At 35.2% G+C, this 12,539-nt stretch overlaps 1 protein-coding gene across 27 annotated transcripts in view; it reads right to left on the reverse strand.

The window, feature by feature from the left end:
• DZIP3 (DAZ interacting zinc finger protein 3) overlaps positions 1–12,539 on the reverse strand; it is a 137,549-nt gene that overhangs the window by 28,928 nt on the left and 96,082 nt on the right. For 22 of the 27 annotated variants that reach the window (XR_014824883.1, XR_014824882.1, XR_014824881.1 and 19 more), the window contains 4 exons: positions 10,296–10,321; positions 7,884–8,049; positions 6,011–6,106; positions 5,734–5,861 (listed from right to left, as the gene is read on the reverse strand). Coding sequence is in view for 24 of the 27 variants with exons in the window: in XM_084991420.1 (XP_084847546.1) it covers positions 5,734–5,861; positions 6,011–6,106; positions 7,884–8,049; positions 10,296–10,321 (416 nt within the window). In the remaining 3 variants the exon portion in view is untranslated. The remainder of the gene's footprint in view (positions 1–5,733; positions 5,862–6,010; positions 6,107–7,883; positions 8,050–10,295; positions 10,322–12,539) is intronic. The other 5 variants (XM_084991411.1, XM_084991421.1, XM_084991415.1 and 2 more) reach the window with 1 other exon arrangement.

Genomic DNA, 12,539 nt, shown 5'->3' on the forward strand with positions numbered 1-12,539 from the left:
TTTGATGTTCCTCCCTTGTGCTGCTTTTTTCCTTACAACCAAGCTTTTATATTAACCTGTTAATCGGCCTCAATATGAAGAAAGTTATAGCAAAAGCACATTTCTCTTTAAGTCTCTAATATGTTCAGACACTTGTGATACATATGAGTTTTGGTTTATATAAATTTGTGGAAAGATAAAGCTGTAAAACAGTAACTTTATATGTTGGCTGGATTGCTCACCGCTAGATATCAGAAACGACCTGTTTTCCTTTAAGCTTTTTAGAAGCTGTAGAGTCTTACAATCAATGTTGTACTGAACTGATAAATGCAATGCAAAGAAACCAGGTTACTTTCTATACAAAAGAGGTCATGTTCTCTAGTAAAGAATTAAGAAATACAAGCTCTGTTACTATAGTATACAGGAGTATGTAGATAGGATTGAAAAGTAGGTTTGTAAGATTTCTGGGACTGCTATCTTTCCTTTTCCTTGTGTACTTCCATTACTTCACTGTTTTACTCAGCTATACTTTAAAGTGGCCAATACAAACTGACAAAGTTGATGAGGAATTTAGAAGACCTGGATTCTTAAATAACAGAGAATAAGATAGGCATGGTTTCTATCATCCAGCTCATATATGAACCAGTTATATATGTTCAGGTAGTCATAACTTCTTAGTCTTATTTTTCTCAAGAAAACTATGATAGGGGTAGGGTTAGATTTTCTTTTCGAAAACATCTAAAGCTCTCATGCTTATTCCAGCTTTCAAGTTTATTATATAAATTTTATTGACAGCAGTTTCTTAACATTAATTTTATTGTAATTTGTGTAAAATATGTCATTTTATATAATCTTCTTTATTAACTCTGCATTATCATCGACAAATATTTACCAAACATTTGCTGTAGGACTTCTGTTAAATTAGGCCAAAGAAAAGAGATGCTTTTGCTTCCTCATAAACACGATGTTTTAAGATGAAAAAAGTCAACATTTTACAGTTAAGGAATATTTATATTTTTATCACATACTCTTGGGACATGACCAAGTGACTAAACAAAGAAAGGCTCAAAAGCTTAGATGAGAACACATGCAACATTTATGCTTTCCTCTCTGCCTGGATGCCGTCTGTCCTTGCTTAGGTTCAATACTAGGTCTTCAATGAAATTCTCCCTTATCACAGCAATCAAAAGTACTCTTTTTACCCCATAAAATCCCTATTAAATATAGCTCAATTTGAGATATTTATATGTACTTTTTAAAAACGTTAAGCTTTTTCAGATAAACATGGATTCACATGCAAGTGTAAAAGAAATGATACAGACAGATCCACATATCCTTTACTCACGTTCCCCCAGTAGTAACATCTTGTGAAACAATAGTATAATAACCAGGATGTTGACAGTGATACAGTTCAAGATACTGAACAACTTTATTAACAGAGGATCCTTTGTTTCATCCTTTTATAGCCACACTCACTTCTTTCCACTTCCTTCTCCCCCTTATAACCTTGGGACCACTGACCTAATCTGTTTTCCATTTTTGTCATTTTAAAACAGTTTGAAATTTTGTCATTTCAGCAAGTTACAGAAAAGGAATCATGGAGTTCCCATTGTGACTCAGTGGTTAACGAATCCGACTAGGAACCATGAGATTGCGGGTTCGATCCCTGCCCTTGCTCAGTGGGTTAAGGATCCTGCATTGCCATGAGCTGTGGTGTAGGTTGCAGACGCAGCTCGGATCCCGCGTTGCTGTGGTTCTGGCGTAGGCCAGCGGCTACAGCTCCAATTCGACCCCTAACTTGGGAACCTCCATATGCCACCGGAGTGGCCCGAGAAAAGGCAAAAAGACCCCCCCCCCAAAAAAAAAAAAAAAAGGAATCATGTGATATACAAGCTTTGGGAACTAGCTTTTTTCATTCAGCACAATCTCTGATATCTGAAAAGTCTCTAGTGATATCACTATTTCAATCCCGATGGTGGTAACTTGTGTCTACTCTTTTTTGACAGGTTTGCTAGAGGTTTGTCAATTTTACTGGTATTCTCAAAGAAATAGATCTTTGTTTTCTTTCACTGCTGTGTTTTCTCTTTCCAATTTCATTATTTCTAATCTTTATTATTTCCCTCGTCTTCTTGTTTGGGGTTGTTATGGTTTTCTTTTTCTGGGTTCCTGGGATGGGAGCTTGTATTACACATATGAGACTTTTCCTTTTTCTAATGTGTACATTTAGTGCTATAAATCTCAGAACTGTTTTAGCTGTTTCCCATTAACTTTGATATATTGTATTTTCATGTTAATTCAATTCAATGTATTTTTTTTCTCTTGAGATCTCTTCTTTGACCCATGGACTAATTAAGTGTGTTATGTAGTTCCTAAGTGTTTGAGGATTTTCCTCTTATCTTTCTGTTGCTGATTTCTAGTTTTATTCCATTGTGATCTGAGCACATGCTTTGCATGCTTTCAGTTCTTTTAAATTTGTTGAAGTTTGTTTTATGGCTGAGAATACAGTCTACCTTGGTATATTTCCTGTCTGCTGTTGTCTGGTGGAGTGTTTTATAAATATCAATTAGATCCTGTTGGTTGATGGTGCTGTAGGTTTTCTATATCCTTGCTGATTTTGTCTAGTAGTTTTGTACATTGTTGAGAACAGAGTATTGAAGACACCAGTGATAACTGCAGGTTTTTCTATTTCTCTTTTCAGTTCTATCTGGTTTTGCTGCTTACATTTTGAAGCTCTGTTGTTTGGTATGTACACTTTGAGGTTCTTCTGTCTTCCTGGTAGATTGATCCTTTTATCATTATGTGATGTCTCTGTCTCAAATAGTTTTCTTTGCTCTGAAGTCCACATTATCTGATATTAGTATAGCCACTCCTTTTTTTTGATTAATGTTTACATGGTGTATATTTTACCATCCTTTTATTTTCAACCTACGTCGTCTCGTCATTGGCACTGAAAGGTATTTCCTTTAAACAGCATACTGTTGGTCACATACTTTATATTGTTCTTAAAATCCACTCTGCCAGTCTCTGTCTTTTAGGTAATTGATATATTTAAACCATTTATACCTAAGGTAATTATTGATATGTTAGGGCTTAAGTCTACCACTTTTTTATCTGTTTTCTGTGGGGTTTTTTTTTGTTTGTTTTGTTTTGTTTTGCTTTTTAGGGTAGCACACACAGCATATGGAGGTCCCCAGGCTAGGGGTCGAGTTGGAGCTGTAGCCGCCGGCTTACACCAGAGCCACAGCAATGCCAGATCTGAGCCATGTCTGCAACCTACACTATAGCTCAGGGCAACGCCAGATCCTTAACCCACTGAGTGAAGCCAGGGATGGAACCCGTGTACTCATAGATACTAGTTGGGTTCGTTAACTGCTAAGCAATGATGGGAACTGCTTGTTTCTTTTCTGTTTGTTTCTTCTGTTTCTCTTTTCTTACCATCTTATGGGTTATCTGAATGTTTTTTAGGATTCCATCTTCATTTACTTATAGTGTTTTTAAGTATATCTCTTTATGTAGCTTTCTTAGTGGTTGCACTAGGTATTACTATATGCATACATAGTGTACTTGTATTAACCTTTTCTCACTTCAAGTGCAGTATAGAAGGGCTGACTCACACTGCTTTGCTGCTGTAGGAGAGGGGCAGGAGCTCCCTGTTGGGACCCCTCTGGCACCAGCTGGGGAAGTAGGGGCAGGGGAGAGGAGTACAATCAATCCCAGGGTAGAGACTCAGCTCCGCATCAGAATAGAATAAAACCTAGTATTGAGTAGCCCCACCTTGGATCACTTTAATGGCTCATTTATATTAGGTAGAGGTAGAGGTTTAGCTCACAGCTGGACTATATGATGCTGTTCTGCAAGAGAAACTGGAGTACTACTTGCTTCCATTGGGTGAGGAATGGGAGATTAGCTGCTTGCTTTGTGTTGCTACACCAACAGGGGAATCTGATTTCTGCCATCTTTTGTCAGGGTGTACTCCTGTGTCCAAGGGGTGATGTGGGACTACTGGTGTTTGGGTAGAGTAGGTGGGTAGTGCCAAAAAGGTTTTATGTTATTCTATCTTCCTTTCCCTGATCCTTCGGCTAAAGGGAACAGACTTTTCTTGGTGCTTTAGTCCCCCTTACCCTGTGCTTATTGGCAATTCCATTTTGGAGGTTGCTGCAGTGCTCTATCTAGGAAACATGCGAGGCAATAAAAAAAATCATTTACGTAAGTCCCAAGGTATCTGGACTGTCTGCTTTTTTCTACCTTTCAGAGTCTTCCTATGCTTGCTGTGTTCTATTCAGGGTATTTTAGTAGTAAGAGCGAGGACTTGCAAGTAATGGAGCTACTACATCTTGCTGGAACTGGAGATTATTACCCTGCTATATATAATTTTAATCCTCTCATATTAATCTATACTTTCCACTAGCTCACAGTTAACACCTGACATGTCTTAGTATCTCCTATATGTACCTTACATAATTCTTTGCACATTGTGGGAACTTGATGTTTGGTGAATGTTCGGCACTGAATGTTCATTTTGTGAAGACATAACACATTCCCTAAAGTGGTCTGGTTGTTTATAGTCTCAAGCAAAAAATGGAGCCTGGGTTGGATATCAGAGTTGAAGAGGAAATTCTCAGATAGTGAAGGATAAAGGCAGCTCATCTGAATGATGGCATTACTTTTCTGATCTCTGACACTAAATATCATATTTTTGGATTGGTCATTATCTTCTAGGCTAAAAGACAAAGTTTTGAATCCCGAAGTGTGGATTAAATGATTTCAGCCAACTTAGTTTGCCCAAGCTGACTAGGTCCTTACCTTCTTCTGGACCTGACTGATTTCTCTAACACCAGCAGAGGCAAACCTGAAAGTGTTTGTAAGTGCTATCTTGTTGCCAGAAAGCTATGGCATTCTCTTCCTAAAAATTCCTCAGGTTGGACGATATGCTATATGGGAGAAAATTTAAGACCGAAATATCTGCCAAATATTTTTCCAATTTTCCAATTGGCATCTTGGACTCCTTACACTAAGAAATTCCCTATAACTTGTCTATTCTCTCTATTAACAGTCTAGGAACTACAATGTGTTTCAAATTAAAATTCATGGATGAGTGGTATTTTGTGGTATTACTGTTTATTAAAGTAATGTGTTACAAATTATGTTACTATTTCACCTGGTAATGATTCGAGGCAGTGGTTAGTATAAAAAGAATGGAGCAAGATACTCATTTTTCCCTCTTAGATCAAATTTTTAGTCTTAGGCACTTAATAGTTAAGGTTATCAAAGAAATGACATTGATAGGAGTAAAAAGATTCACCAGGAATTTGACTTGTTTTCAATCTCTTGTATTTAGAACACAGATACTCCCAGAAACCAACATTAAAAATATGAAAGTGAGTCAATGATGTCTTTGAGGAATGTACTTATCATATGCTATAAAGGAAAAGACAATCAGTCACATTTTTACAAATTAGAGTCATGACCTGAAAGTTAATTATCATTCTCATGTAATTCTATTATCTTCACACTTATTCAGCCAACACATGAAAAGCTTGATATATAGAGTGAGCAACTGCTTATTTCTCAATCCAGCTGGCAAGGCAAAAGAAAAAAAAAAAAATTGGTTTTTAAGCAAGTGCAGCCCTGTGGTTGGCAGTTACTAATGTGCAGTCACATTGCCACCTAGTGGCTACATAGGGATTATCTTTTAAAGATGGTGTTCATTGTGAAGCAAACCCAGAATTTCCTTTTATCAAGATTTGCACTTACTTGGACACCTTATTGATTCCAAAAGCCACTTGTTGGTTAAGTGATGCGATGATTTTATCTTTCTTTTTAATCTGCATTTGGTTTTCTTGCCACCGAAAAGTCACTGTTTTCAATTGTCTTTTGAAATCCTGATCAACGAAAAATATTATTTCAATTAATTGTGTTCAAGTCACCAGAAATTTAAAGAAAAAAATTGGACTCTTAAAAATACGTACTATTAAATTTAACATTTGAACTACCTGTAAGTTGTCTCATATCTAATGGCAAAGGTACCTACTTCACACTGATAGTGCAATTTACAAAGCTGCTGTTGTCGAGCAAGCTTCTCCTTTTCAGTTTCTCCATATTCTGTAGTTACATTACTGGTTGAGCCCTATTGAGCAAATGGAATATGCATGTTTTATTTTCCTCTCTTAAAAAGGCACTAATATTAGAGTTATTTAACAGAGATTTAAGCTGCTAATTCATACTCATGCATTATAGGTCTCAATGCAAACATTACTTCTCTGATTATTATTGATAAACAACCTCTAATTACAGCATTCACTAAACAATACCACAGTTACTTGTCTACTGCTGCTACTACTGGATACCATTATCTGCATGCTTATTATTTTTAAAGCTTTTTTTGGTAATCCTTTCATTGTCATAAGAACCATGAAAGGTAGACATTCATTACTCCCATTCTAGAGATGATAAAACTAAGTAACATACCCAAGGTTACACTTGCCAAAGTTAGTGAAGGAGCCAGAATTCTAACGCAGGCAGTCTTAATTGCTCAAGTACTTAATTATTACCTTAGTAATTATCACCTTAGGTTAATGTTCACCTTCTCCACTGGATTATAAACACTATGATCACAGGGACTAGTTTTAGCATAGCTCTTGACACAAAGCAGGTGCTAAGTGTTTTTTGAATAAATGAATGAATAAATATTTTTCAAACTGTGTGACATTTTGATTCTATTTTTGAGTTCTCAGAACTATTGAATGAAAACAAAGGGCCCACATTTAATCTTTAATGTGATATCCAAAGCTTAGCATATGCCACTTCAGTTTTTAAAAGTGTGTGTGTGTATATATATATATGTATATATATATGTGTATATATATATATGTGTATATATATGTGTATATATATATATATATTTTTTTTGTCTTTTTGTCTTTTCTAGGGCCGCACCCACGGAATATGGAGGTTCCCAGGCTAGGGGTCGAATCAGAGCTGTAGCCACCGGCCTACGCCAGAGCCACAGTCACAGCAATAAAGGATCCCAGTCATGTCTGCGACCTACACCACAGCTCATGGCAACACTGGATCCTTTACCCACTGAGCGAGGCCAGGGATCGAACCCGCAACCTCATGGTTCCTAGTTGGATTTGTTAACCACTGAGCCATGACGGGAACTCCTAAAAGTATATATATTTTAATTGGAGAGGAGACAAAAAGGTATGACAATTTTACTAATGTTGTGCTATAAGCGAGGGAATCATTTGTACTGACTGTACCATTGGACAATCAATATTACTATATATTTTATTATACTTAAACCATGGAATAGGTTATCATAAAATTGGTATAGAATTCTCATGGGTAGGTAAATCAAATGGTTCTTCAGAAAGGAGTTTTCATATGTTTTATCTCATTAAGTGCCCTGTTAAAACTTAAGTCATGTTCATATATGCACTGACTACTATCAGGAAAGGAACAAAAAAACCCCCTATCATTCATTAATATTTTTTTGTACATATTTCATGGTAACAACAAGGTTTAATTTTTTTAATGAAGGTAGCTTTGTTTTATAAAATTATTTTTCTCATGAGATTTAATCCAATGGAATTATGTCAGGGTATTTATTTTCTTCCTTGTGGTATTTGGAAACTTTATAAGGAATGCATTTGTAATCATCTATGCCCAATACTTAAAACCACGAAATGGTCTGAGGACTAATATGTAGAGTATCCAGTTCCTAGGGCTCTTTTTTATGTCAGCCATCCCTCTGTGCCTTCTTTCCTGTTTTTTCTTTCTTCTCACAAATACAATATAAACCATTAGGTTAACATGCTGTTCAAAGCATCATGGGGAAAAAATAGTTAACAACTGTTCTGGGAAAAGGAAGGCAGGGCTGTACCCTCTCCAGTCAGGCTTACCTGCTCTATCATGTCCAGAATATGCAATTCATCCAGGCTATAGAACTTGTCTTCAGTGGCAGAATCTTCTTGAATATCACTTGCATCATCTTTCACAAATTTACCGACTGGGTATAGATTTGCTTGCTCTTTCTTCAACTGCTCCTCCTTTCCTATCATATTTGGGCTATAGTGGTGACATAATCAATGTGATGTTTTATAATAGTATAGTGCTTCTCATCTAAGCCAATATTTCCCAAATTAATATTGTACTGGTCTCATAAGATGCTCAGGTCAGAAGGGCTTGTAGTCAAATAAAGTCTGGATAGTGCTCATATTGTATACTTCTTTTGAAGATTCACAATGAATTCTACCATATTTGAGATAACACTCAATCAAGGTACCTATTCTGTTCATACCAGTTTTTTAAGAATTATGAGATCATAAGAGTTTATTTTTCAAATTGTAACTATTAACATCAGTTATTTTGAGAAACAATACTTTGGTAAATATTGACAAGCATTTCCATATCTGCTATATTATCATCACAACATTTTGGAGAGGTAGGTTGGTTTAATCAACTTTGTTGCTTAGGTCCAGTATATGTTTAAATAGAGAGCTATGAATGGCACATAAAGTAGATTTAAAATGGAAGTTTCTTTTGTAATAGGACTTTATAAAAAAAATCTTAGTGATAATGGATTTCAGTAACTAGGAACTATTGAGAAAAGAATGAAAATATTAAAAGTACAATGGCAATTAACTCATTTTTATACCTATGTCTAAAATTTAAATTCAGTTGGCCTATTATTTAGCAGCTATGAATTTCCTTCCTAATCTCATTAAGTAGTAACAAGAAATAGTATTTTTACTTATAGCATGATATAAATTACTAGTGAATAGAAAGAAAACTATAACTCTAGGATGCATTACTACAAATTTTAGGCCACAGATATCTAGAAAAAAATGACATCTAATGCTTGTAGAAATACTTGTAAAACACTATAAAACAGTCATTAGGTATCACTGAAGTATTCTAAACTGACTCAAACATTATGGAAAGTTCTAAGGAAATCAATTGCTTGTATGGCCCACTGGTTCCAAAACCCAGTTTTCCAAATTGCTTAAAGAGCTTTTAAAAATTTATGCTTTTTACAGATGCTCTCAACAACTATAAAAATATGAATTTGTACTTTTGAAAACTTCCAAAAGATTATTCCTAAAGTATGATAGCAGCATTTTGACAATATAGGAAAACATTCATATTAATAAGAGATGCAAATGAAGCATAGAGAGGTAAATTATATGATGTTTCGGACTGAAAACATTCAGAAGAGAACAAAATGTTAAGGGAAGAGTGAAACAAATGTGGGAAAACAGTGACAGTTGTTGAATCAGGATGATAGGTATATATACTAATGTAGATACGTTAATCTCTTTACATTTGTGTGTATTTGAAAATTCTCATTTAAAAACAAAGCTCCCTGGGTTGATCTGATGATCATCCAGGTTTAGATCTACACTGTAGTCAAAATGAGCACAATGACTAATAATATTATTTCATATCCACTAAGTTATTTTTATGGTATTCAGACATAACCTAAACACACACACACACACTATCCCTTTAATGGTTCAACTTGTTGACAGAAAAAATGTAAACCCATCTTGGATGTTGAGCTATTAACTTACCATGTGGATCATGTCCATTATCAATGAGAAAATATCAACTACAAGTGATGGCTTTAAAGTTAACAAGATATGTTCTTGTTACAATTTTAAAGATATCTTAAGTCATGTCCTCACAGAGAGTTTTCTAAAGTTACTAATTTTCAGTTAACAAACTTTGGTGGGTATAATGATCTCCTCATGGAATGTCTCTCTTACTTTCTTCCTCTATTACACTGTCATTAATCACATGTAGAATACAGCTCTCAATGATCTTTGGACATTAAAATGTTCTCAGTAAAGTTTCAAAATTCACTGTTAATAACTAGGATTTAAAAAAAATACCTCAGATTAATTAAGCAAACCAACCCAAATCAAACTCTTTTGTAAAAGGGGTCATTAAGACAAATAATAATCTGTTTTTGGGGTTAAATCTTATTTAGTCTATATTTGGCTAACCACAATCTATATTATATTTTAAAAGATTTTATCTGGACTCAAACTGATCCTTGAATAAAGCAGTTAGCATTGGATGACTCTTGAGCAGCCTAATGGAAAAATGGCAAGAGATTCTATTCTCCCAAAGTAAATGATGATTTAACTCTTTGTAACTTTTAATAAAAATTTGACAATTTATTAAGACAAAAAAAACTGTCTTTTCTACTCTTAGTGAGAACATGACCCCAGGCAAGGCTGTGTCATACTGGAAAAGCACACTTAGAAAGTACTATGAAAAACTTTAAGATTAAATAAACGAATACTTACACTTGCTCTTCTTTTGATTCCTTATTCTGAAAAAATAAAATCATGAATTAGTAATCTATATCAAATGTTGATATAGCATAGTGATATAAGTGCATTTAGGTCAGTGTTTCTCATGTTTTTGACCAGCATCAAAATAAGAAATATATTTTACATTATGACTTAAGTGCACTTACATATATATATTCCATACATAAGCATAAAACTGAAATATAAGTTCCATGAAATAAACCTGTATTACCTATATTATGTGCTATGGACTGCATGTCTCGTGCCTCCAAAATTCTTACATTGACACCTGAACCCCCAGTGTGCTGGTAATTGGAGGTATGGCCGTTGGGAGGTAATTAGGTTTAGATGATGTTATAGGGTCCTCCTGTTGAATTGGTGCCCTTTTAAGACAGTAGAGAGCTAGCTTGCTTGCTTGCAGATGTGCTAAATTTCTTTCTCCAACATGTGGTAATATAGCAAAAAGGTGGCTATCTACAAACTCAGAGGGCTTTCACCAGACACTTAATCTTCTGGCACCTTTATCTTGAATTTTCCAGCTTCCAAAACTGAGAAAAATAATGTTAGTTGTAAGACACCCAGTCTATAGAAGTTTGCTATAGCAGCCTGAACTAAGACAATGTGATAAACCCCGGGAATTTTTTAGTCATATTAATTCTAGTTCCTTTTTTAAAATGACAGTTGTGACCCACCAAATTGATTTTGTAATCTACCACTCAGTCATGAAATACAACTTGAAAATCATTGATTCAGATAGTGGAAATGAGTACTGTGGCTGAGTTTGTAACCTATTGCTGTATCTTGGGATAGAATATATGTAATTCTCATTTATGGAATCCTATACTAATTATAAGAGTTATTGAAAATCTACATGTACAGAGAAAGCATACTGACATATTAAGAATCTCATAGGAGCTCCCGCTGTGGCACAATGGCATTGACAGTGTCTCTGCAGTGCCAGGATGCAGGTTCGATCCCCAACCTTGTGCAATGGCTTAAGGATCCAGTGTTGCTGCAGCTGTGGTGTAGGTTCCAAATGTGGCTCAGATCTGATACCTGGCCCAGGAACTCCATATGCCATGGGATGGCAGAAAAAGAGAAAAAAAAAATCTTACAGGAAAAAAAGTGTTAGGGAGATCACAATTGGGAGGAAATGTTAAAAAGCTCTAAATTTTATTTTCATTAAATAAAGGAAATATCAATGACACAACACATATTAAGAGTATTTAATTAGTTTTATGTATCACCTTTCTATTAAGGGTATCAGTTCCTCTCATAAATTATAGTATTAATTTCTACTACCATCTCTTGTTCACAAGAAACTTCAGGTCTCCTTCCCCACAGATTCCATGATATACTTTTATATTTGCTTAACTTTATTCTCTGTATATCAAGAAGATTTTTCCATGTCATTGTCCGATTAATGTCCAGTGTCAATTTGATTCTAGAATTTAGAATTATCAACTCCTGCCTTGATTCCAGTGTACTTACTTAACTGAGTTGAAAAGATCTTTGGTTGTTCATAATGAACATTATCTAGTATAGTTAAGTATAGGTTCCCCCACTATCCAAAAATAGAACATTCCTATGAAAACTTTCATAAGCTGAAATGGCATTAAAAAACAAAAAACAAAAAAACAACTACAGGCATACCTTAGAGGTACCGAAGGTTTGGTTCGAGACAACCTTAATACGGTGTGTATTACAGTAAAGTAAGTCACATGAATTTCCTGGTTTCCCAGTACATAAAAAAGTTATGTTTAGGAGTTCCCTCATGGCTTAGAATGTTGAGGATCTGGTGTTGTCACTGCTGTGGCTCTGGTCGCTGCTGTGGCACAGGTTCAATCCCTGGCCCAGGAACTTCCAAATGCTGCAGGTGTGGCCAAAAAATGCTATGTTTACATTATACTGTAGCCTACATATGTGCAATATAGCATTATATCTAAAAAACAATGTACATACCTTAATTTAAAAGTACTTTATTGCTAAAAAATGCTAACCATCATCTAAGTCTTTAGCAAATTGGAATCTTTTTTTGGTAAAAGGTCTTGCCTTGATGTTGATGGCTGCTGACTAATCAGGGTGGTGGGTGCTGAAAATTGCAATGCTTATGGCAATTTCATAAAAAAAGACAACAATGAAGTTTGTCACATGATTGTTCTGTAGCATGCAATGCCGTCTAATAGCATTTTACCCACAGTAGAACTTCTTTCAAAACTGGAGTCAATCCTCTCAAAC

The sequence above is a fragment of the Sus scrofa genome, chromosome 13, assembly GCF_054392235.1.
Source record: "Sus scrofa isolate SSC_HxYL_T2T_F1_AM1 chromosome 13, Sscrofa_HxYL_maternal_Yorkshire_Landrace_v2.0, whole genome shotgun sequence".
NCBI lineage: Eukaryota > Metazoa > Chordata > Mammalia > Artiodactyla > Suidae > Sus > Sus scrofa.